General features: G+C 41.3%; 1 protein-coding gene across 1 annotated transcript in view; it reads right to left on the bottom strand.

Moving 5' to 3' along the window:
* The window catches only part of Cpne4 (copine 4), a 321,642-nt gene that overhangs the window by 107,808 nt on the left and 187,328 nt on the right, over nucleotides 1-26,506 (bottom strand). The window contains exons 4-6 of the mRNA XM_035444565.1: nucleotides 25,586-25,660; nucleotides 10,998-11,081; nucleotides 6,040-6,129 (exon numbers count right to left, since the gene is read on the bottom strand). Of these exons, the coding sequence (XP_035300456.1) occupies nucleotides 6,040-6,129; nucleotides 10,998-11,081; nucleotides 25,586-25,660 (249 nt within the window). The remainder of the gene's footprint in view (nucleotides 1-6,039; nucleotides 6,130-10,997; nucleotides 11,082-25,585; nucleotides 25,661-26,506) is intronic.

Raw genomic sequence — 26,506 nt, 5'->3', positions numbered from 1 at the left:
TCTTCATTTGTGAAGTAAGACAATATTAATGAATAGGAAGTAATATTAAGATGAAGAAGCCATGACCCCATCTCGGTTCAGCAGCCTAGCTGATTCCTGAATTATTTAACACTGCTTTCCACATCGTGGTATTGATTGTAGATCGCAGGTAGGATCAGGGATCAGGGATCAGGGTGCCATTTACTCAAGTGGAGTCAAGAATTCAAACACCACAGATAATTGTATCAAGAGAGATTTGGATGAGTCTTCAATCCTCCTTTAAACTTCTGAACATTTAGTCAGAATGAATTAGTAACAGGCACAAGACCAGCAGTCCTGAGCTCAGAAGGCCATGGTGAGGAAAGTACTTGAATTTAAATGCCCTTCCCCAATAATGAGATGGATGACTACCTTATATGTCATTTAGAGCCTTCATATAGTAGCTGATGGAGGCAAAAGCAGACACCCACAGCTAAACACTGAACCAAACTCCTGGAATCCAGTTGCAGAGAGGGAGGGGTGATGAGCAAAGGGCAAGACCAGGCTGGTAAAACCCACAGAAACAGCTGACCTAAATGAACAAGGGGGAGCACATGGACCCCAGACTGATAGCTGGAAAACCAGCATAGGACTGATCCAGACCCCCTGAATATGGGTGTCAGTTAGGAGGTCTGGGCAATTTATGGGGCCTCTGGTAGTGGATCAGTATTTATCCATAGTAAATGGATAAATGGACTTTGGGAGCCCATTCCACATAGAGAGATACTCTCTCAGCCTAGACACATGGGGGAGGGTCTAGGGCCTGCTCCAAGTGATATGACAGACTTTGAAGATCCCCCATGGAAGGCCACACCCTCCCTGGGGAGCAGAAAGGAGATGGGATAGGGGGTTGTTGGAGGCAGGGGAGGAGGGGAGGAGGGAAGGAGGGAACTGGATTGATATGTCAAACAAGCTTGTTTCTAATTTAAATAAAAGAAAGGAAAGAAAATGTAATAGGACTATGGACATCCAAGTGCCCCCCCCCCAACATAAACACATAGAATTACAAAACAGTAGAGAGGGAAGTAAAGTTGCTTTCAATTGCCCAATAATGCCAGGCTCTAAATTACAATTCCCAATTATTTTAAGCATAGAAATGGCCTCTTCAATTCCAGTTGTCTGTGGTTTGCATGTACCAAAACAAAACAAACAAACACAAGCCAAACAAACAAACCCAGAAAATGTTGAAATAGCCCATGGGGAGTATAGTGATGAAGCTTCTTGCTATAGATTTGGACTTTTATGAAATTGAATGGGGGCCACTCCCAAGGACTGAGATCTTGGGGGTATCATTCTTCCCACATAGTAAAATTGGGTTTGTTAGACAAAGTCAGCAATAAGGAAGACAAGTGTGTATAAAGGATGGAGACAGATAAAAGATAATGGGTGTACAGAGATCCAGATGTTAAAAACCATGTGAGGCTGGGGTTAAAAAGCAAAGGTACAAGGCCAAGAGAGTTCAAAGCAAAATAATGTACTATGGAGAAAATAACAGTTTCTGTTAAAGACAGCTTAGTCATACCTGGAAGGGAAGACACAGACAGCTGGATTAGTAAAGGAACAACTGCAAAAGACTCCATGGGGAGGCAAGAACAGAACACACACAGAAATGTACATTTAGCTTTGTGTTAAGATGGCAGAAAAACAGCTGGAGTGCTGAGGAAGGGAGGGGCCAGCAGGAAGTTAGCTAGGCTGCAGAGGCAGTGGAAAGGAGGTGGTATCTTTTAGTGCATGCTTCACAAACGGCTGGGTCCAGTAGGATGTATACATTTTTAAAAAGGAAGACTCCAGCCTTTCTGATCTGGGATTTTGACCTAACAGAGCACTCTAACTAACATGCAGAAGTTCAACTTTGGGAGTGTCAGGTAGCAACTTGCAAATATAACTACTTACAGCCAATCAGCATGGCAGCCATAAAGGAAGAGCGGAAAGAAGAACAAAATAGGTGGTGGCAACAGGTGTCATTTGGGGGTGGATTCTGATCTGTGTTTGGGGCTTCCTTTCCCTCATCTGGCTTCTGCTTTAGCTTTGACGTCTTCCTTTCTGATACTCCAATTACCTATGTTTTGTCTGTGTCCACCTCACCATGACCTCAGTTATCAACCTGGGCCTCCTACCTGCTTAAGGCATGGGAGCTGGAGTCAACAGTTCCTCCTCTCAGTCCCTCTTCAATGCGGCTAGATGCCACCAACACTTACTCTATAGAGGGGGGTCTCCAAGCCGCCTTTGTGACTGGGATGTTAGAAAAGCAGATAGAATCTGCCTTTAGTGTGGGTGATTCAGAGCTCTCAGTGTGAGCTGTGAAGTTTGCCAAGATTGCTCTGATGTGGTATTGCTCTCAATACCATTATTATGTCACTAAATGATTGCTGATGGTGGTTCCCAACCCTGTGTTTCTCTAAGAGTCCCCCATCTGGAAGAATCTTTGGTGAACACCACACTGGCTCTAAAAAATTAGGACTTGTGTAGGAGCAGTGTGTTGGTCACATCAAAGGAGATGATGAATATTACATTTCGTTGAATTGTTTTTCGGGGAGTATTTTTCCCTTAATGGAACGTTAAGTGATTCAGGGTCTCAGACCTCATAAAATAGCTCACATGTAGACATTTTTCTTGTAAAATGTTACAGTAACAGAAAATGAAGCATTTTGTTTGAGTCCAAAAGTATGCTTATTGTGGTGATTATTTTTTAATAAATCAAATACAGGAGGAAAGGGTTCAAGAGATATTCAACAACTTGATATTCACATAAAGATATATCAGGAAAAAAGAAATTATAAGACCTTAAAATTCATGATTTCAATGCTTTGGTCTAGAAAGCAAGGAAACTGTTAAGCACCAAAGTATGAGATTTGTGTTAGTTGAACTCAAGGGGGGCAACTCAAAGAAATTTTCTTTGCTTATAAATGGAATGATACAATATGCTAAAGGATTAATAATAGCTGAAATAGACTGAAACATTCATATGAAAATCCATGAATTCTTAATAATATCAAAGGCATTCTCATCTGGAAACAGAACTTGAGTGTGATCAGGCTCCAGTGACCCATTTATAGGCAACAGAGAATGCAGGAAACACTTTAGGAGAAACCTGGGGTTTTCTTTAAGAAAACTGCACAGAGAAAAAAACTAAAAATACAAAGAGGGAACAAAAACTAGCTCATTAAAAGAGCCTCATCTGCATCCTGGGTCTTGTTTAAAGTATAATATAAAACCAGAAAAATGAGCTGGTGAGATGTCTCAGTGGATAAGAGAGCTTGCTACATAGGCATAAGTTCAAATCCCCAGCACTCATGTAAAAAGCTGTGTGGCCTCATGTGTATACTCTGATCACCCCAGCATTTGTGTGGGTGGAGCAGAGAAAGGATTAGTGGGGCTTGCTGGCTTTCAGCCTAGCTCCAGATTTATAGACTTTGTCTCAAGGGAACAAGGTGGAAAGTGCAAAAGTAGGGTATCCACCCACACATTCTCCTCTAGTCCCAGAGGTATATGTACATACACACATGCGAACATACCAAAAACATGCATGCATACACATGCACACACACAAAAAAACCCAGAAAATCCAACTGTTCATTCAATAAGTTAGCAAATCAGTAGGAGAGAGGCAGATATGCATAGGTGACAGGATATCTGATAGAATCAAATACCTCCAGATAATATTCTTGGGCAGGAGATGGTTTCGTGGTTGTATTTATTGGAAGGAACTCTATCCTTCAGTAGTACATCCTGGAGTATTTTTAGGTCAGGAAATATGGTGGCTGAGATAGGACCGTGGCATGGTATTGCCTGGCCTTGGGCTCTTTTCCTTTATGGCTTTCCATAGTAGATCCCCATGGACCTTTAGAATATCATCATTTTATGACGTAGTAAAACACATAAATATTTTCTGCAGTTTGAAATATTCTTTTCTGTGGTAATTTAAAAAGAAATAAGAGACATTGGGGGTGAGGTGTCCCTAAGAGCACTCACTGGGCTTCACAGGCATTGACCCTGGGCTTGATTTGTCCCTAAATGACCCAGAGGTATGCAGGGTACAGGGAACTTCAGGGAGAGGATGACACAAAGTTGGCTGTGATCAATGACTGCTGAACCTGTATGATGGTATGAGGAGGGGGTTGCCACAGCACTTTTAAAACTGCCTGTGCATTTAAATACTTTAATATTAAATAAATAAGTTTTGAAAAAGTCATTTAGTCACTATTTTGCCTTTAGTCATGGGTAGGAGTTCCAAATAAACCAACGTATAAACAAACAAACAGATAAACAAGCCAGTTACTTAAAGTTGATATTCATGTTGATGATGTTGCATAAATAAGAAAGGCCTTTAAATGATGTATTGAGACAAAAATCTTAATTATTAATCTAGGATTTAAAATCTAACCTGACAGGTGGTTTAAGAAATTTACTTTTCATTTTGGTTGGTTGGGAGAACAACTCCCATATGATCAGAGCTCCTGTCTAGCAGCATGGCACTGCTATCTTTGGAGAAGGCCATGTTAGAGTGGCATAGCCTCTCTTGAAGCAAAATGACCATTAAATATAAATAAAAGGCTGCTCAGAATCCATCCTGCCTTTTAGAAGAGCCTATTTTAGGATGAGTCGGTGAGTGCCATTGGAGGGCCAGCAAGTCAGTGGGAGTTGGGCTCCTCAAAATGTGGCTCAGGCATTTCTCACCAACCTCTCTGTGCCATCTTCACTCTTTCACAGGTCAATGCCAGAAACAGTTACTGCATATGAACTCCAGGCAAGCCCTGGATGTGCTAGGTTTCTGGATGTACAGAGAACAAATAGTTTCTATGTAGGAAAGCAACATCAGCTGGGGAAACAGAGATACTTTCAGACAACTGCAGAAGACTGAGAATTGGTGAGAGCACATGCTGCAAAGAGCTTGCTTATCAGATATGAGGACTTGAATTTGATCCCTAGTGCCCACATTAAGACAGCCAGGGTGTGATAGTGTATGCTTCTTTCTTTCTTTCTTTCTTTCTTTCTTTCTTTCTTTCTTTCTTTCTTTCCTTCTTCTTCTTCTTCTTCTTCTTCTTCTTCTTCTTCTTCTTCTTCTTCTTCTTCTTCTTCTTCTTCTATTTTTTTTTTTGGCTTTTCGAGACAGGGTTTTTCTGTGGCTTTGGATCCTGTCCTGGAACTAGCTCTTGCAGGCCAGGCTGGTCTACTGAGATCCGCCTGCCTCTGCCTCCCGAGTGCTGGGATTAAAGGCTTGTGCCACTAATGCCCAGCTCATTTGTGACAGATTTTAAAAATGGTCCTAATACTTTGCAATTCTTCCCATGGAGAGGTAGAATCTGTCGTGTTTGAATTCAGAGTAGGTATGTTATATATTTTGGCTTCTAGGCTGTGGAGGAAGCAATTGGGTTCTTAGCTTTGTACTTAGAGGCCTTGCAGCTTCTATTTGGGCCTCTTTTACTATACATAAAGGTGTAAGATAGCGTGTATGATGATAAGGGCTAAGGTTCAACCTCCATTCCCCCTCCCCACTGCGTATGACAGGCTGCCAACCTCTAGAAGTTATTACCTGTTCATGGGCAGCAGAACACACATGCCTAACAGAGACCCCAGTCTAAGAACCACCTAGACTGGCCCAACCCAGTTTGCCAATGCACAAAGTTATAAGCTAAACGTGTTTACTATGTCAAACTACCACAGTGGCCTGTGGGTGTGTGGGGGAAGTAACACATTATATAACCATAGATACTTAAGGCAGAAATACTTTCCTTCCAGAAACTTCCAATTATACTCTGAAGTTAATACCACATTTTGTTTCTGAGAAGCCCCAGGCTCTATCTTTTGACGTAATACATTAGGATTTATTTTGGACTGTTGTATGAGCATCGATAGCTCTGCCAGAAGAAAAAGCCGCCTTCCTTCCATTAAGATTCTAGAGAGTGAGAGGGTTGGAAAGAGCAACACAGGAAATCCTGTGTGCCAACATTCATGTGAAAAGAAGAGGGAGGATTCAGAGCGCTTTCAAATTTACATCTCTCGAATATGGATCTAACTAACCTTCAGCCGGCGGTCTGGATCTCCACTGCACAGAGAATTCACCGAGACTTTGAACGACTTCCAGGCTGGGCTCAAGTTATTCATCACAACCTGGGAAGAGAAATGCATGAATAGTGACTTGAAGAGGGAAGGCTTGACATTTCATACTTCAACATAAAAACTACTCGAGAAGCCACAGCAGTGCTTATGAAAAGGACAAGTGTCTGAAGCATGTAGCTTGATGCAAACTTGAGAGTAGTGAGTATTTTAAGAGTGGCCACAAAGTATGTCATTATGGGAAGAACTCCTGTGGTGACTGGCCCAGATGTTGTTTTATGAATATCGACAGTGACATTGCCTTCCATATGGGTATGGGAGATGACCTCTTCTATGGCAAAAGGCCTGGTGTTGAGGCAAAGCTACCTGTGGCCACTGATGAAGGATTTCCCAGCCCCATAGGACCATCAATCTTATGGCATGAATTCTTTCCCCTTGGAGTCAGCAGAGGAGAGGTATTTGGTCAGGGTGGAGAGGAACTGTTATACAATCAGCACCTCTAGCTGAGGAGCTATGAGTGGTTCATGATTGCTGTGGCCAGGGAGTCTTTGAATCTTGTGGTATAGCCCTTGGTGAGTTGTCCATGCCCCAGTAAATAACCCCACAATGATGCTCATGAAAGCAGTTCTGGTTAAACTCAGTGGGTCACACAAACACAGAAAAAGACATCAAAGTAGGAGGCAAATGTGTTGATCAGAAGGCATGGATTAGGGATGAAAGAAGATTAAGAGAAGGTAAAGGGTGACAAATGACTAAAATACACTATATACATGTATGTGTCACACACACACACACACACACACACACACACACACACACACACACACAAATATATGGGAGGGATTTGGTAATCTGTGACCTTGAGTCATGTCAGATGGCGAGTCAAAGAATTGTCTAGCTGAAGAATACTAACAGTAGTTTTACATTAGCTGATCACATCTAAATTAGAATATTTATCAAGACATAACATGGCAATTCTTTAGATTATAAACTAAATCAGTAATACAGTAAAATCTGTTTAAAACTAGTGTACAGATCATGACCTTGGCTGAATATTGCCCAAGGGTCCATAATACTTATCCTGTCTTTTGATGGATCCAACCATTCAGCCTGGTTCAGTGCGAATAAGTACCAGGTGCACATTCCAGGGCAGGGGCTATGAAACTGTGGTTCCTGGACTAGCAGGTGCTATGCTACTGGAGACTTCATGCAAACATAAATTCTGGATTCTACCCAGTCCTGTACACAGATACTTTTCAGGGAGGTCTCCCAGGTTATCCAATGAATGAAACCTAAGAATTATTGGGTTTGGGAACATAGAAATAAAGTTAACTTGTTAAATTTAACTCTGCCATGTTATTCTTTCTTCATATGAAATTTTTAGGTAGATGTCTTTGTGGATAGATGTCTGTGGATTTTTTAAAAGAATAATTCTGTCTCCAAATAATGTAATTGTTTTATAAACAATTCCCACTTCTACTGAATTCCTTACTATAACTATGAACTATTTATCAAATCACAGATTCATTATTAAATTTATTTTAACATGTTAAAATACAGAAGCAATGTTCCTTTTTGACTTTGTCCTGTCTCCTGATTATCTTGGACATCATCAATTATTGTGAGAAGGATAGAATTGGATAATATGGCCTGTGTTCATTTTATTTTCTCACATTTACTAACAACATTTTTATAAAAATGTCAGAGTGAAGATTTTGGAGAAAATTCAATAGTAAATCAAATTTCAACTAAAAGTTTAAATATTTATGCATGCATGAGTGTGTGTGTGTTTGTGTGTGTGTGTGTACCCCAAGAGAATAACACCATGTGTTTATTTTGAAACTACTGAGTAAGCAAGAGAAACCATTGATGCTATGTTGTTTGATCTGTTAGGAAACTTTGTAATCAATAATATTATGAGATTCCAAGATTTCCCCAGCACTGGGACAGGGGACATAAATTGCATAGTTTCTTGGAAACAGAAAAAAATTTACCAGTATCAACAGTTGCAGAACACCTGACAGGAACCATGGAAAAGATCTCAGAAGAGAAGAAACTAACCATATACTGTTTTTTATCTCTTCCCTTTTCAGTTCACTGCCTACAGCAAAGCATAAATGGACACCACTACTCTGTCTTCCCCAAAGTTGATTTGACCATAGGAATCTTTATATCAGCAAAGTATTTGGTGATGATGAGAGGGGAGCAGTCAAGGAGCCTGTTCTTTCTACCTGTTAGTCAACTTTCCAGGAACTGGAGTCCAGTCACATTGCTCCTCAGCATATTCCGTTTATATAGCCAACTCTATACACTTTAATTAAGAACATATTGTGGTGCCAGATCATATCTATCTACTATTGGCTCATTTGAGACTACTTAATTCTTGTCAACCTTAAGAAGGACAGAACTCCCCTTTACTGTGTCATGAAAATAGAATTAGATTGACAAAGTGACTTGGTAGGAATATGGTGCCCCCACTGTCACCTCATAAAAATCATGGGTGTCCTCGCTCCCTTTCCTTTGCCATTGACACATACAGGTTCTTCTCCGAGTGCCAGGTCATTCAGCACAACTATTATATTTCCTTCTTAGAGAATTCTGCATGCTCTAGCTTGCAACTAGTAAAATAAGAGATTAGAGTCTGTTTCTGTATTAATTACTTATGCCTGACCAAAGCAACTAACATAGGAAGGGTCTATTTTGTCATTGTAACAGGGAGAACATAGCAGTAGGGCTGTGAGGCCACACTGTATGAACAGGCAGACAGCAGAGAGAGAAGAATACTGGCACTCTGCTTGCTTTCTCCTTTTTACTCATTCTGAGGCTCCAGCCCACAGGACTGTGCTGCTCACATCCACTATGACTCTTCCTCCCTGGAAGCACCCTCATATACCTCTGTGATGGTCTGAAAGAAAATGGCCCCCAGAGGGAGTGGCGTTATTAGGAGGTATGACTTTGTTGGAGTAGGTGTGGCCTTGTTGGAGGAAGTGTGTCACTGTGAGGGCGGGCTTTGAGGTCTCTTATGCTCAAGTTACTTCCCAGTGTCACAGATTGTCACCTGTTGCCTTCTGATAACGATGTAGCCAGCACCATGTCTGCCTACATGCTACCAGGCTCCCTGCCGTGATGATAATGGACTAAACCTCTGAAAGTGTAAGCTGACACCTCAATTAAATGTTTTCCTGTATAAAAAGTTGCCATGGTCATGGTGTCTCTTAACAGAACTAGAAACTCTAACTAAGACAACCCCCATAGGTGTTTGTTTGTTGTTGTTGTTGTTTTCTCTAGAGGATGCTAAATCCTATCAAGTTGACAATGGAAGTTAACCACCATAGGGACTGGTTTTATATATATGAGATAGTCATATCAGGGGGTTAGGGTAAGAAAGGATAAGGGTTAGGACCTGTTATACTGTGGCTCTGAAATGTCTCCTGCAGACACATATTTGAACACTTGTTCCTAGTTGGTGGCATCTTTTGGATGCCTGGGGAAACTTTGGGAAATACTGCCTAGCTGGGAGATACTGACCACAAGGAAGGGTCCTGTTTCTGGTCCTGTCTCTGCTTCCTCATCCTCCAAGACATAGTTAAACCCCATTGCCAGCTTCTGTGCCTTGGACAAGGGCCACCTTAGCTACTGGGCCTCCCCTCCCACAGTAGGTTGTATTCCTTGACAGCAAGAGCAAAAACAAAGCTCTTAGCCTTGATGCTGCTCCTGCCGGGTATTTGGGCACAGTGATAATAAAAGCAGTGGACAGGGGACTGTGAGGAGAGAAAATGAGTGAGAAGGAGCACAGCTTGACCCTGTGGTAGCAGGCCAGCAGCTCACATGACAGCCCCAGGCTAAGTACTTTCCCTGTGAAAACGTATTTCCTTATAAAATAAGTGAAGCTGACTCAAACAACTTCTGTGTTAATCTCAGCCCCATGCTTTGCCAACTGTGAAACATGGGAAATGGTGTAACTGCCCCAAAGCCCAGTTCCTTCAACTGGAAAGTGGGATAACAGTATTTCTACCAAAGAATAAGAAATAAAATACTGCATGAAAATCATTTCAGATGATGCTTCGTTCCCAGGTGTCTCATTAAATGTCATCTCATATCATAGTTAATGTCTTCTACATATGCTTTGTGTGTGTGTGCGTGCACACAGGCATGTGAACGTGTGGTTGTCTACCCATTGCAGTGCATGGACCAAGGTCAGAAAACAAATCTTCAGGGGTCAGGTTTTTCCTTTCACACGTAGGTTCTAGGGCTCAAACTCAGGACTCCAGACTGAGCCACCTCACTGGTCCTAGCATTCCTAATTTATTATAAATAAACTGTTGGTTGGCTGTGTTGAAAGTCAATTACATGAAAATGGATCTAGAAGGTGGTGGTGGGAGGTCTTTCCTTCAAACTTATAAAATTTACAAATTAAAACATTTAGTAAAAGCCCAACCCTAAAATGCAGAGGATCATCTTGAGGAAAGAGAGGTCCCAGGTCTTTGTCTTCAGGTAGTAAGCGAACACGGAAGGGGAAATGTTATGGCCCCAACCCTAGACAAAGAACTATAGACAACAAGGGAATGGTGAGAGCAGGAGAAATAGTCTTTCCCAGAAAAGAGCCTCTCAATTGGTTTTCCAATCCCAAGTGGTCAGCTCTGAAATCATACAAGCAACATTTTATGGACTAAGCAGGCTGTATTTTTATATTTAGGAATAATATAGAAACATACACACACACAAACTCCAATTAAAGAAAAAAGGTCATAAATTTGAGAGAGAGAGCAAAGGGGTACATGGGAGCCATTGGAGAGAGGCCAGTGAAGGGGAAAGTGGTATAATTATATTTTCATGTCAAACAATTAAAAAGTATTTACACAAAGGAAAAGGACTATGGATGCATCTCTCGGCTGACTGTGGACCACAGGCTTCTTTCTTACCTCTGTCCGGTGCACAAGCTGCTGAGTTGCGTCATCATTCATTCTGAAAATTTCCAGAAATGGGTCTGATTTACTGAAGAAATCCTAAAATAGACATACAGAATTAGGGTTTCTTACTTTCTTTTTTTTTTTTCTTTTCTTTCAGTTCTGAACTTGATCTAGTGCTGAGCACTGGTAGACTTAATTATCATAACCTACCCTCTGACTTCCTGTGGAGTGGAGGCCAGCTTGCGATTTCTTTTCGGAAGGTCAGCCTCAAAATCACTACTTTCTCCCACTTGCCCCCAGGCAGTGGGCACCACCCATCCTTGCTGTGTTCTTGTCCCTCTAATCCATTCCCTGGGCTGGAATTAGCTGCATCTGAACTCCAAGTTCTTTGTAAAGTGTTTGCTAGGCTGGACACTGCAGGACACCTCATAGATGGCTTCAAATGCCAGTGTGCTGAGAAGTGACATATCTGTTGTCTCAAATATGTAGATCATGATTATTGCAGAATCAGTATCTGACTGCTGGGATGTCTGGATCACTTATACATCTGTCTCCATTATCTGTTTCTTGGTTCTGTATGTTTGTTAATTTTGAGGAAATCACCACCACATGAGGAAGATTACAAAGGTTTTAGATTCATCCTCAGTATCTCTAAAGGAGCTAGAATGAGGCCAGTGCCTTGAATCTAATCAGGGTTAAGCCATTCAAAGGTTGGGTTTCTTCAGAAGTCTTTAATAAAAACAATCCATCTATTTCTGAGTCCTTCCCTCTTTGGGTGCCGTCCTTGGAGTGATATCGCTGAAAGCCAGAGTGTTTATGGAGCAGGTTCTTCTCAGTGAGGACTCAAGGTTCCCTGTGCCTGTGTTAGTCACTATCCATTTTGGGCTTTAGGTTTGTGTTCACTTTCTCTATTTGTTAGGTTTTTAGTGAAGGCCTTGAGAGGTAAAGCCCGTTGCTGTGCTCCTCTGAAGCATTCCTGTTCTCTAGTGACCCTGAGCTTCCAGCTTTTCTTTCCCTATCACATAAGTCCATTAAAGCTGTGCTCAGTTTTTTTTTTCTAGATACTTCCTGGTAGTTTTCGTTGTCTCTATAGCCATGTATTTAAGGAACCACCCTTGCCTGGGAAACTCCACAGGATATCTGAATTAACTTGCTGGCTTTCTTCTCTGCTCAGTTCTGGATCCCTTCACCTTCATCTAGGTCCCTTCTCTGTATGAGACCCCACAGACAGATGTTCCTTTTATCTTTTCTAATGTTTATGGATGCCCCCAGTAGGAGGCAATACAAATAGGTGTTTCATTACTGGCATTAGAAACTACACAATTTACATTACATCCTCCTTGTGTTTTTTTATACAGTAGGTGGCAAATTCTCAGAAAGGAGGAACCTTGTTTCCACTTAAATGTTTACTGTTCACTTTCTCAGTATTTTACTGTGTATATACTTTAGTAGTACCTAGTGTTTATTGAAGGGGCATATGCATGAATGAATATAGAAATGAATGCATGAATGAATATAGAAATGAATGAATGACTGAATGAATGAATGAACATCTCTTGGTATAGAATAGAAAGCCATCTATTCCACAGCCTTACTAACACACTCTGTAACAAAACAAAATTAAATCCAGATTAGCCCTAACAGTCATCAAGTTAACAAGCTGTCATCTGACATTATTTTATTTCCCATTGGCTTCTACTTGCAAAATTCTCTTCTCTATCAATGTCATTAGCACTCTTCCTCACTTTGAGCTCAGTGAAGGGGTTTCAGGGTGTGTGAAGGCCATAATACCTTTGTGCTAATATTTTGATGAAAGGAACACTAGTACCTTGTTGGACTCTCTAAATATGATCAAGTTTGGTGAGAAATGTGAGACTTGATGTGACTTACGCTAAAGAATGGAGGCATAAGTATGCAGGGGGTCTTTAGAGGGGAGGGATATGATCTGTGTGACTGCAGAAAGGGACTGTGAAGAGGCTCTATTTCTAGAGCAGGAATACTATGAAAGAATAAACATGAGAGCAGCAGGGAAAGCATTTTAATTTAACTGTGTATGGGACTGGTGGGTGAAGACAACTCTGGCAAAGTTGGCTCCATAGTAAAGGCCACCAATGCTCATTGGGTCTTTGCTATCCTGGAAAGAAAGCACAGAGCTACCAAGGGACAGTGAGCAGGAAAACAGCACAATTATCTGTCATGAATATCAGTCTAAATGACTGATGCACATATGAACACTGTGGTGGTTTGAGTAGGTATGGCCCCCAGAGACTCCTGTGTTTGAATGCTTGGCCTACAGGGAGTGGCACTATTAGGAGGCCTGCCATTTGTTGGAGTAGGTGTGGCCTTGTTGGAGGAAGTGTGCCATTGTGGAGGCAGGCTTTGATGTCTCTCTGCACCCAGTATGGGACACAGTTCATTTCCTTGTCTGTGGATCAAGATGTGGAACTCTTGGCTCCTTCTCCAGAACCATGTCTGCCTGCATGTTGCCATGCTTCTTACCATGATGATAATGGACTAAGCTGATGGGGGAGGTCCTTCTGTGTATATGTTTGGCAGTGGTGGAAAGATTTATCCTTACACTAAGCCTCTAAAACTGTAAGCCAGACCCAATTAAGTGTTTTCCTCCATAAGAGTTGTCATGGTTATAGTGTCTCTTCACAGCAGTAGAAACCCTAAGTAAGACAAACACATAGAGATTATGGAAGCATACACCACACCTACACAGGTTCAAGTCAGGTGGGGTCCCAACACTGAGTGGGACAAGTAGACACAGGGTCCCACACCCAACCAAGAAGCCATTTGCAATTGATACCTGTTGGCAAATGGAAGAATCAATCAGTTTTTTCCCAATGGAGTGCCATTGGGTATACTGACCAACTAAATTCTGGGGCAGACTACTAGTTGCCTAGGAGTTGTTGTCCAACACAAATGAAATAGTTGTTGTTGTGTGTGTTTGTGTAAATGTATAATTTCATCTTGTCTAAGCATATGTTGACCTTTTTGATTTGTCTTATTTTTCATTTTCAATGTTTGTTTTGTTTTATTTATTTTGAGAAAGAAAAACACATGAATTTTAGTGGGTTTAGAGGTAGAAAGGATATGGGAAGAGTAGGAGCATGAAAAAATGATCAAAATGCATTTTATGAAAAAATTATTTAAATACAAATATTTTTAAAAGACTATTAGCCTAGAAACTTTCTAGAATAACCTAGAAAGAGAAGAGATGGGCAGTGGGGGAACTCCCTTCTCTGCTGCATCCCTCCCTATTCAACCTGAGACTCAAACACTGGCCCTTTCATTCAATATCTGAATGTTTGAGAGTACCACGGCCTCCCTCTTACCAAGAAACCCAGTGTCTACTTTCTTCATTAATCTAACCCCAAACCTTGCCTCATCCCCAAATGGCCCATTTGTCTTTCAGACACACCATAGCTGATTTGCATATACCTGTCAAGACATTTGCATCTCAGCCTATTTCTGTTTCTATATACATCTAATAATATTGTTGTTACCCTTTCTTCCCTCTTCCTTTATGGATATGGACCACATTAGCTTCTTCCTGTGTGTCCATAAATAGATTACTAGCCCCTCAGGGGATGTTTATGAGTTATACTTAAAAATTGCTGACCACAGTGGAAAAACTCTATCAATTATTTTCCTTTTTCCTCTTTATTGAAAATCCAAAACTTTTCTTATCATCATTTTTATGTAAAAATGGAAAATGTAGAACAGAAACAAGATAAAAATAGAAATATGGAGAAAAAAAGCACAACCCCCATCTATAATTTAGCGATTGGAATATGAAGTTTGTATTATTCATTTCTCTCCTGAAAACCAAGAAGACAGAAGTTGGTTGATTGCCTCATAGAACTATGTAGCTCTCAGACATTGTCAGAGAAGTTTCTTTTTGCAGTGGGTGGTGGTTAATACAGAATTCCTAACTAGCCAGAGTACAGGGAATAAATGTTGTGGAGTGCTCATCCATCAATGGGGCATCTGTATCCTACTCTTGTCCACAAGGCTCAGGGCCCATTGTGGAAGGGAAGGTGGTAAGAACTGGAGGTCAGGGAAGACCAGAGTGAAAAACATTGTCTGGACACAGCAGGACCTCTGCACTCAAGAACTCACAGAAGCTGTGGTTGCCTACACAAAGCCTGCATAGCTTCAAACCAGTCAACATTCCAGCATGGTGCTTATGGGCTCTCATGCTGAGCTGAGGATCTATTGACAGTTGATGGCTTGAGGAAGCAGGGGGCAGAGATTCAGTTTTCTTTAAGGGTATGGTCCCATGTTCCAGTAAATGGCCCCACAATTTGGACTCAGTTATTACTTAAGAGAGAAATAGAGACAGAGAGACAGAGACAGAGAAAGACAGACAGTTGGGAGGGATTGGGATGGGTAGATCTAGGAGAAATTAGAGGGTAAACATGATAAAAATACATTGTATACATGAGTGAAATTCTCCTAGAAGTAATAAAAGCATTACATTACAAAAAGCAAATTGGTGGAAGGCAACAGGTTTATTCAAGACTTCAGAGTTTCAAATCTATCTCAGTGGTACCAGGTGTTGTAAAGATGTTTCTTCCCGGATTACAACCTTCCATCTTGGAGGGAATCTCAACATGACACTGGATGTTAAAGGGGAGGTGAAACAGTGGGATATTTTAAGACAAGATGTTTACAGGGAGGTGGAACGAGAGGCGTTTGAAGGGAGGTGAAATATTTCATCTTTCAGGGAAGTTTGTTAAGATCCGGAAGTAAACAATTGTAATTGCTTCAGGAAGTTCCTGAAACTGACCAGATTCACTAGGCCCCTCGCTTCCCAGGAGCACTTACAAGTATTAATGTTTGCTGAAAGACAGTCCCAGAAAACTGAGATGCTGAGAAGAAGCTCAAGCCTGAAAAGCAGTCTGGAAGAAGAAGAGACTAGCAGAGCTGTCTAGACGAGAGTCAGACCAATGGATCCACTTGGAAAGGACACCCAACCAACCTGTTGAACGTCCTGCAGCTTGCACAGTATGTGCCCTCCAGGTTTCCAACTTTTGTGAGCTGTCACTGATGCTGGGGTGGACTTTGGTGATGCAGATATCTTTGAGTCATTTCTTTTCTTGTAAATAACCCTTCCCTCTATTCCTCTAAGTAACCCTGACAAAAATCATTGGTCCACCAAGTCAGACTTTGGTCTTATTCTGACTTTGGTTTGTAATGGTTCCTTATCTGAGATGAGCAGATGCTTCACCATGTCTCACAACATGGTGTGAGGAACAGTGTCTCACAACACAGGGTATAAAGGTCTTAGGGGACATAGAAGGGTTCCACTGAGACAATGGGTGGGATTCACTGGATTGAGGACAGGCCCTTTGCTTTAGAGGACTTCTCTTCTTGGAAGTCATTCACGGCTTGATCTCATGGGGCTGTGTCTGCATTTTCTTTTCAGAGAAACACATTACTCTTCAGTAAGTCAGTTTATGTGATAGAAGAGAGGTGGGGGCACTGGGGATTAGGGGTCTTAGAAGAGATGCTTTGTGAAAAGGATGGAGCCTTGTAAGATTAGGAGAAGGATTGAGAGGGGAGGCAAAAACTAAAACCACAACTTCTCCTTGCATCACCATTCCCCTCCTTCAAAATAATGAACTAAAGGACAGGTGAGGTATCTCAGTGGGTGAAATGCCTGTCACCAAGTTAAATACTTCTCGGTTTCTAGGACCCAAAATATATAGGAGATAACAGACTCCTGAAAGTTATGTACACAGAGAGAGGTAGAAGAGGAGAGGGAGAAAGTGAATAAAAAGATAATAACCAATTTAAGAGCTCTGGACATTTTCTATTGAAATGAATATATTATAATTTTCCATAATATCAACAGTATTTTAGTAAATCTACATATACTCCATGTACATCTCGGTATTCTCTTACTTTTCATTTGGTCACATGCTAAGAAGTTCTATTTTATTTCACATTTTAAAAAATGCTTATTTATTTTATGTATATGAGTGCTCTATCTGCATATATGCCAGAAGAAGGTATCAGATTCCACTATAGATGATTGTGAGCCAATATGTGTTGCTTGGAATTGAACTCAGGACTCTGGGAGAGTAGCCAATGTCTTTAACTGCTGAGCCATCTCTCCAGCCCCTGATTTGACATTGTTTAAAAACACTGTTCAGGCTATGAATGAGAATTCCTGGAAGGAAGCTATGTCTGCCAAGGCTGATTGACTAATTAGAACTTCAATGATGTGGAAAGGTTAGAATTTTGCAAACCAGAGCCAAATTATCCTAGAGGTAACTTTTGATCCTTTAGTAGCTGCTTAGCATTCTCTCTGTACATGACCTAACATCCTTTGTGAGCATTAAGTAAAGCCTTTGGAATGTATGAACACCTGATTATACCAACCAAAGGGCTAAGACTGCTGACAGCATTGGAAGCCAGAGACAGAGTTTCCCTTGCTTTACTATAACTGCCTACCTGACGTACTTGTCATCGGAGTTGAAGAGTTTTTTTTTTTTTTTCTTTCGTGCCTATTTAAATTCTGTTGCTATAAAAAGTTGATGAAATGGCTCCCCCATTGAAGCATGGTATTAGTGTGAAAACCAAAATCCATGTTCCAGGTCATGGTCCCTCATATTTGGCTCCAGAATAAACCAACCATCTCCTTCATCCCTATGATATGGGAACTGTTTCTTTAATTGACAATGGTTAGCACAAAGATGCTGTGAGGGTACCAGCGGGTGAAAGGAAGTTATAAGCAGTCCCCAGCTTCATGATTGTGAAGTTCTAATATGCTATGTGTGGCTTTAGCTTTACTCTCAAATCTAAACTCTCCCACATGGGCTCTGGATAACCCTGGGAACAGGTTTAATGTCTCATGGTCTCAGTGTCCCATCCACAGTGAGGAGAGCATCACTCTTGGTCTATAGCGTTGTGGGGAAAGTAGAAGAGCTGTCCACATGAATCTGGTGTCTGTCACCTGCTACGCTCATGAATGCTAGCTTCTGGGACTTAGCAGAGGGAGAGAGGTTACACAGACACTGTGAAGAACTGTCCAATCATGGAGATGATGACCATCATTTGATTCCTGGAGACAAAACCACTGAAAACAATTTCAAACGTATCCCTGTAGATAATCGTTCTCTTCAAAATCACAACCCTGGGCACAGTTGCTTGGTCACCTTAATCTAGCCTCTTCAGCTTTCTTTTCACTGAAGCAGCCTTTGGGACAGTTCGCTGGGATAAGGTGAATGGATCAGGCCTTTTATTCAAGTTCTGCTACAGTGAATTACTTAAAATCCCTTAGGCCACATTACTTTGGTCTGTAATCCAGTATGAAAGACATTTGTTTAAGTGCGAGGGCAGAATAATGGCCACTAAAGACTGGGAAGGAGGGAGTAGAAAGAGGTAGCGAGAAGAAAATGCAGAACGAGGTAGCGATAAGAAAAGGCCAGCTCTGGTGTTCTAGAGCAATGCGGGGTGACTAGGAAGTTTAAGGTATTTTCAAGAGCTATAAAGGAAGATTGAAAGAGTTCCTAACAAATAACAATAACAAATGTTTGAGGAGTTGAAAATGCTAATTTCCATAATACTCTCATTGCACATTGAGTATGTATATCAGATTAGCATACCGTTATTTGTCTTTTAAAAATAAAACAAGATGCTCCACATCCTTTAACAGAGATATATAACGATCGAATTTCTATTGTTCTTTTCACAATAGCTAGGAAATCAAATCAGCCCCGATGTATCAACTGGAAGGATAATGAAAATGAGGCACAGTTATACAATGGAGTTCCGTTCAGCCACGAACAAACGTGAAGCTGTGGAATGTGCTGGAAACTGGATGGAACTGAAAGCAGCGTATTAACCCAAACAACCCCGGCTCAGATAGATAAATACCACCTATTCTCTTCCATACCCAATTCTTAGCTTTGACTGTTAGATGTGTGTATTTTGGTGGGAATAAACATGGATAAAGGCCAGGAAACTAGAAACAGTCCATGGAAAATGGGAGGGCATGGGGAAGATAATAGAACAAAGTGTGATGGGGGACAGTGGGGATTAAAAAGGCACAGAGGAGAAAGGGGGTGTAGGAAACTGTGTGCTCATGAGGGAGGAGAATCAGCCAAAACCAAACGTGCATGAAAAAATCACGTGGAAACTTGTTCTTTAGTAAACAAAAATTTAAAGTATAGTTTCTATGAAGAAACCAAGAGAAAAATGAGCAGTGCATATCCCCCGTGGCAGTCTTTGAACTGGAACCCTGATTTGTAGAGGAAAGAGAAGCAAGAGGCTGCCATATCCAGACTCCATGGTGAGTTCGCTTTGTGACTTTGGGGCTGCTTAGTAACTATAACTTTTCCATCATTCATGCAGACTGGCCCACAGTTCCCAGACAGTCATACACAAACACAGTGAAACACAGGACAGTGAGTAACGTTTCATATCACTTTAAAGCAGGATTCAGTCAACTGCAACATGAGAGACAAATTTGGCCATTGTTTTTATGAATAAAGTTTTATTGGACCACTGCCACACCCATTCATTTCTGTTTCATTTCTGGCTGTCTTCATGCCTCAAGACACAGCTGAGTGATAGGAACAAAGACCATATGGCTTGCAATGCCTACAATACTTACCATCTGGCCTCTCGCAGGAAAAGTTTGACAACCTCTATTTTAGAGACAGATCTGCTTAGTCATCTGTCACTCCATCAAGCTAGCTTCATGGGGCTGTTAAAATGCAGTCTGTAATGACATCCTTTACAGATATGGAGGACAAGGGAAGTAGTAGTTTCTCTACACCAGCACGGACCCTTTCTCAGGGAAGGGAGGAAAAGGAACATTCTATTAGCTTTCATGTTCCTAAGTGGTTACTACACGCATGTTACTACTGTGTGCCTACCTGTTGAGATAATTGCCAACTGCCTACTAACATAATAAATGCATGCTAATATAACAAAAGAAGTTATAAAGGCTCTCTCCATTAAGTGAGTTGCATTAACATTAGATAAATAAGTTACTCTTCACAAATGTAATTTATTTTATATTCTGGCTCTTAATGACAAATGCTTTTCAGGTTTCAAAGATGTTCACCTTGGGTTGATGGCTGCTAGTCTGCTGAAGAGGATAAAGCAAGCAAAAAAACAAAAACAAAAACAAAAACAAAAAAAAACAGTGACTTCCTGCCAAGAAGAGTGGAGACATTTATTTATCACCGTGATTTGCAAAAGAACTTAACACTCTCTGGTGAGTTCCACAACAATGGTTCTTAGACTTTTGGTTTTAATATTCCTTTACATTTTTAAAAATTGTTGGGGACCCTCCCAAACTTTTTATGTGGATTGTGTTAGTTAATGCATCATAAAACTTATACATTTAAAAACATTCATTTTGTATGTTAGTTTTTAAGTGACAAAACCTACACCATAATAAAACAGCATTTCATCAGGAAAATAAATGTATTTTCCAAATTCCAGAAGGCAGTGAGTAGAGTTTTATTTGGCATTTGTACACAACAGTTTAGTGACCTCAACAGGAAGAAGAGAAAGTTGGGTTCTCATATTTGCTTCTGTACTCAGTGGGGTTTATTCACCCTTGAGAAAACTTCATTGTTCATGAGTGAGAGAATGAAAATCAAAAGAGAAAAGATGTCTTGATGTTGCTATGGAAACAGGTTTAACTTTAGGGATTTCCATGGAAGGGTTCTCAGATACTAGACCTCTTTTGGACAACTGCTGACCTCCAGCATACCCTCACCTTCCCTCTCCTGACTTCCTGTTCCTCTGAAGCAATTCAAGCTTTGGCTGGGAGTCAGGAGACTCACTGGGTCACTCTCTGTACCTGATTCTTGTTTTCTGTTTTGAGCGTATACATGTGGCTTTAGGTAAATCATTTCACATCTCAGGATCTCAATTTGCCATCTAGAAAAGAAGGCCGATGGATAGAGCCATGATTTTTCTTTTTTAACCTGTGGTATTTAAATACTTGGAGGTTATCATACTAACCAGGAGATTGGGGAATCAGATGTTTGTGACAGGTATGAATTGGATACAGTCCATTTCCCCCATATATTCATGCTGCAATTTTTTTAGAAATCAGTCACTTTAATATCACTCACTAATATAATAAAACCCAAGAACGTATTTGTATCAAAATAGCGTTTACTCTTTTATTTCTAGCCAGTGTCTGTATCTGCTGACTACATAAGTGGTCACAAAATTATTTAAAGCTAAAAAGCTGGAAAGGAATATTCTTGAGGATTTCCAGAAACTACTTTTTTCTACTTGTGAAAGAAAATAATTGTGTTGTGTTATTCTTATCTAGCAAAAAATATGGAAGTTCACATTTTCTAAAGATGGCTGCCACAATATTTGGGGTACATATATTTTCTATAACATGGTTTTACCATTTTCCTATAGACCTGGAGTCTGATTTGATTCCTCTCTCCTATGTCTGGTGAATGACTTCAAATGTTGAGTCAGCAAATTGTTTGAAGTTCCTACCTGCTTATTGAGATTGCCTTTCTGGGAGAAGCCAGGTATGCTATAGGATATCTGTTATGTAGGTACTCTGTTGACTATCCTGGCTGAGCCCAGGGTCTGGCCAGCCCAAGTGCCAGGCATGAGCAACCTTTCAGAACCATGTGAAATGTGACAGAGGCTCTTTCATATGCACAAGTGTCCAGATGACAAAAGCGACTGTTCAAGTTCTTTAGAGAAAACAGGGCCACTAACAAACCTCAAGCCTCCCTGCCTCTGGACTGTTACATTAGTTACTGGCAGAACAAACTAGAGGCACTTAGAGGATAATGACTGAAGAGAAACCATTGTAAGCTATTAAACAAGCAACCCCCAATTATTACACTTGCTGCAAAGAGACTGCAAAGCATTTTTGTAAACTCTTCTGAGACTGGGGAAGACATTGGAAAAGGAGGAGCTTAATATTGGTGAGAGGGCGAGGATTTCAAGTCCATACCCCAGTCCACTGGGTGCAACTGCAAACCCTGCACTCAGCTCTGAACACCAACAAGAGACCCTTTGGTAAATGTTTCACATTAGCCACTTAAGACATAAAACAAAACAACAACAAACACTGAGTGGTACTTAGTTTGTGGGGCTGAAGAGCTAGGTCAGTTGATAAAGGGCTTACTAAGTGTGAAGACTGTGTTCAGTCTATAGATTCATGTATAAAAAGCCAGGTGTGATAACAAGAGGGAAAGATTCTACTGCTGAAGACACCACCTATTTTGACTCCAGTCATGAACAGACCAGAAAATTCTCTACTCAACAGCTACTTTTCATAGTGCTGACAGGTGCTGTGCAGGCCACTGGATGCGGGGGAAGGACATGGATGGTCTTATCTAGCATTGGACCCTCAATGCTCCAAAACCAGTCTATTAGACAAGATGGGTCCACTTATGTAACAGTGGCAAAGTTACTTATGGGATAACCAACTGCTCTCTTGATTGGATCTGAGGGCTGTTCCACAAAAGAGAATTCATGTCTGGTTTTATAAATATGGTTAATACACATGGCTACTGAAGTTAAAACCCCAAGAGAAAAACTCTCAATGTTATTTTGCCAAATGGGTGTCAAACTGCCTTGTAAGCATTCGTGCTTATAACCGTAGATTCGTGTTGCTCTCAGCCCTGACCAGAAACATCTTATTTCAGTGCATGATGGGTAATGCAGAGACTCAAAACTGGTCAGTGTTGGGAATAAGTGACTGAGTGTGCCCAGCTATAGATGAGATATCTTGATCAACCCTTCCTGCAGTGTTCAGAGAATTTGTAGACGGTGAGACAGAAAGAATGTAGGAACTGGAGGGTGGGGAGGAACACTGTGAAATTCTGTCCTGTGGACATGACATGGTTGTTGTACATGTGAACTTACAGAGGCTGTGGTTACCTTCCCAAGACCCGCACAAAATCAAGCCAGTTAAAAATGCCACTTTCTATGGTGAGGAGGGGTCCCCAGGCCTCACTCCTAGCTGAAGTGTTGGCAATTGATAGCTTCTTGGGGAAGTGTCAATTTTGCAGGTGTGGGGTTGGTTACTGATAAGTGTCCATGCCCCAGTGGATAGCTCCACACCTGTGTGCATATAGGCAACATTAATTGGACTCAGTGGGTTATAATTTTTTAATTAAAAAAAAACCATGAAGTTGGGAGGGAAATGTGTTGGCTAGGGCCCCAAAGGGATATGATCAAGATACACTAGTGCAAAACTTTCAAAGAATAAATAGGAGCAAAGTGTCTATATTTGGTAATACAGGTTTGTAGTCTCCACACTGGGGACACAGAAATGTGTAGATCCCTGGGGTTTGCTGGCGAACCAATTCAACATAATTGCTATGTTCTAAGTCCCAGTGAGAGACCCTGTTTTTAAAAAGAAGATGGATGGCTCCTGAGGAACAATATTCAAATACACACACACACACACACACACAGAGAGAGAGAGAGAGAGAGAGAGAGAGAGAGAGAGAGAGAGAGAGAGAGACAGACAGACAGACAGACAGACACAGAAAGACACACACACACACACACACACAGAGAGAAAGAGAGAGAGAAAGAGAGAGAGAGAGAGAGAGGGAGAGAGAGAGAGAGACAGAAACACACACACACAGAAAGAGAGACAGACAGACAGACAGACAGACAGACACAGAAACACACACAGAGAGAGAGAGAGAGAGAGAGAGAGAGAGACAGACAGACAGACAGACAGACACATAAACACACACACACACAGAGAGAGAGAGACAGATAGACAGACAGACAGACAGACACAGAAAGACACACACACACACACACACACAGAGAGAGAGAGAGAGACAGACAGACAGACAGACACAGAAAGACACACACAGAGAGAGAGAGAGAGGGAGAGAGAGAGAGAGAAACACACACACAGAAAGAGAGACAGACAGACAGACACAGAAACACACACACACACACACACAGAGAGAGAGAGAGACAGACAGACAGACAGACAGACAGACAGACACATAAACACACACACACGAGAGAGAGAGAGAGAGAGAGACAGACAGACAGACAGACAGACAGACAGACACAGAAAGACACACACACACACACACACACACACACACACACGCGCGCGCGCGCGCATTTAGTTTATCAGGGTTAAAGTCTCCCTGGATATTGCCAGGCAGAATGAGCAGCCATCCTTCCCAGACACTCTTATTCCTACACCAATGATCATACCCTGCACATCACTATTCTGTTATATGCCATGTGGCTTTTTGATTTACATCTAATTTAGATGACGAAGTCCAGGCTGTGGTGTGAGGGTGGTGTGCCTTCTTCCTAGTGCTTTGTTGCTGACAAACACCCAACACAGTTTGCCAAATGAGTGATGAATTAAGGAATAAATTAACAAATAAGAGAGTTGGCATAAAAATTGATTCTTACTCCAGGAAGTTGGAATCCAGTGTAAATAATTACTAACATGACATGGTTTTTGATTTAAGGACGTATTTGAAGGAAAATGATAGGTATGATATGGTGAAATTGGGGTCTAAGCTTTGTCATGTGTAGGGCCTACACACATGCGTATACACACACATGCTTGCATGCACGCACACACATACACTCAGGACTAATTAGGTGATTGGGAGGATGTTACCATGGAAAGAGCATGATGGAAGGTAGACTGACACGGGGTTGGATCTTAAGTTTTATCATTTAATATCAGGATGTGGTGGCCATGGAAACACACCTTGCACGCCCTTTCTCTAGGGAATGGAACTGAGCAAGGGCTATACCTTCTGAGCTCTGATGTCCATCCATGTATTTACATTGTGACCAGACTGCCTTGGACTGCTCTGTCTAGTAACTAAGTACAGAAGGGACATTGAGGCAGGCTCTTGGCTGAGAGATACAGTTCTCAGTGGCTGACTTTGACTCTGGAACTTTCCAATGCTTTTGCTGAACCTCTCTTGGTCTGGGTAGCATTCTAGGGGACTTCTACCCATACACATTCATCTCTTGTCATTTGGAGTCAGAATTTCCTCATTACCTGCTAATCTCCCTGCTTTCCCCTTATGCAACCCACAGGCATTTCTGTAGACACATTTCTTGTGTCTTTGATTCTGCCTTAGTGTCTGTTACTCAGTAGCTGCAAACTGTGACATGGAGGAAGCTTGAACTAGCTATTGCATCTTTTATTCTCCTTCTTCACCTGCATTAATACTACCTACCACATGGGAATTGGACAAATGAGTGTATGCAAAGCTCTTAGCCCTGAACTGGGCAAACACAGACGCTTACTGATGTGTCATGACATTCCCCTTCATGGCTTCTCTTTTCCTTTAGAATGACCCTAATGATGACAGAATGGCATATATTCCTGGGCACAGCCAACCTCTGGCATTTGGAAACAAATGATGACTTAGTATTACCGAATTGTCTTACCAAATGCTTCTCCATTTGGGAAAGAAAAACCCCTCGCCTTCCAGACCTCTCTGAAGTCTTTGATGTGTTTAATAATGTGGGTTGAAAGGGAAAAATAGCTTTGAGGAGGAATCTGATTAAACTGTTCGTCTTAGCTTTATTACTTCCTTCAATGAGGTCAACGAGAAACGTTTTACCTTATCGTCCAATTTCCGTGCATTGAATGCAAGCTCCACATAGTCATCATTGCCTGATAATTCTTCAGCAATCACCTAAGGGAAAAGCACACATCAGCTGCTGAGAAGGGTGGGCCCCTCTGTGCAGGAGCCTAGCAGCACATTTGGGTAGTTTTGGCCTCAAAATGAACAAACGCAGACATTGGGCAAGAAGTCTCCCCATACTCCTTATGCAGATGGTGCACCATTTTCAGCCCTGGAAGGGAGCTCACTAGAATACACAGCAGTGGGTGACTGACTAGCTTTTACGTGCTGGGACCCAGGCTGGAGGCAGAGGCATCAGGAGCAACAACTAAGAAAAGCTTCCTTTCTGGGTGTGGAGATACCTACTTTAAATCCCAGAATTTAGGAGGCAGAAGTCACCTAATCTCTGTGAGTTTGAGGCTAGCATGGTCTACATAACAAGTTCCAGGCCAGCCAGGGCTACATAGGGAGACCCTGTCTCAAAAAATATTTTTTAAAGCACCTGCCTTTTCTTTAACAAGTCTCTAGACTCATTAACTATTGAGCAATTAATTCATTGCTAATGTCACAAAGGAACTGAATTTTGGCATCCTTTTCATTTTTAATAAAGAATAAATTTGCTTAAATAACTATTGTCTATGGAACCAAGCATCAGAGTTCTAATCTGTTACTCGATGAAGAGTATTAAAGTTGGTCTCTCCTTGGAAAGCAATCCAAACTTTGAGCTAAATGCTTTTAAAACAAATTTATTTAGGGATAGGGGAGGCTGCACTTTGCCAACCCCAAAACTCCAGCTAATTCTGTATTCTTACTTCATCCAACGAAGTCAATCTTCTTTTTCATACTCTATTTGTGATTTCTCCTGTGATTGCATAAGTTCTCTGCAGAAGTGAGCGGCCCCACTGCCAAATCTACTTT

The sequence above is a fragment of the Cricetulus griseus genome, chromosome 4, assembly GCF_003668045.3.
Source record: "Cricetulus griseus strain 17A/GY chromosome 4, alternate assembly CriGri-PICRH-1.0, whole genome shotgun sequence".
Taxonomy (NCBI): domain Eukaryota; kingdom Metazoa; phylum Chordata; class Mammalia; order Rodentia; family Cricetidae; genus Cricetulus; species Cricetulus griseus.
Note: the sequence above shows the minus strand (reverse complement) of the source record. Positions and strands in the feature narration are given on the sequence as shown.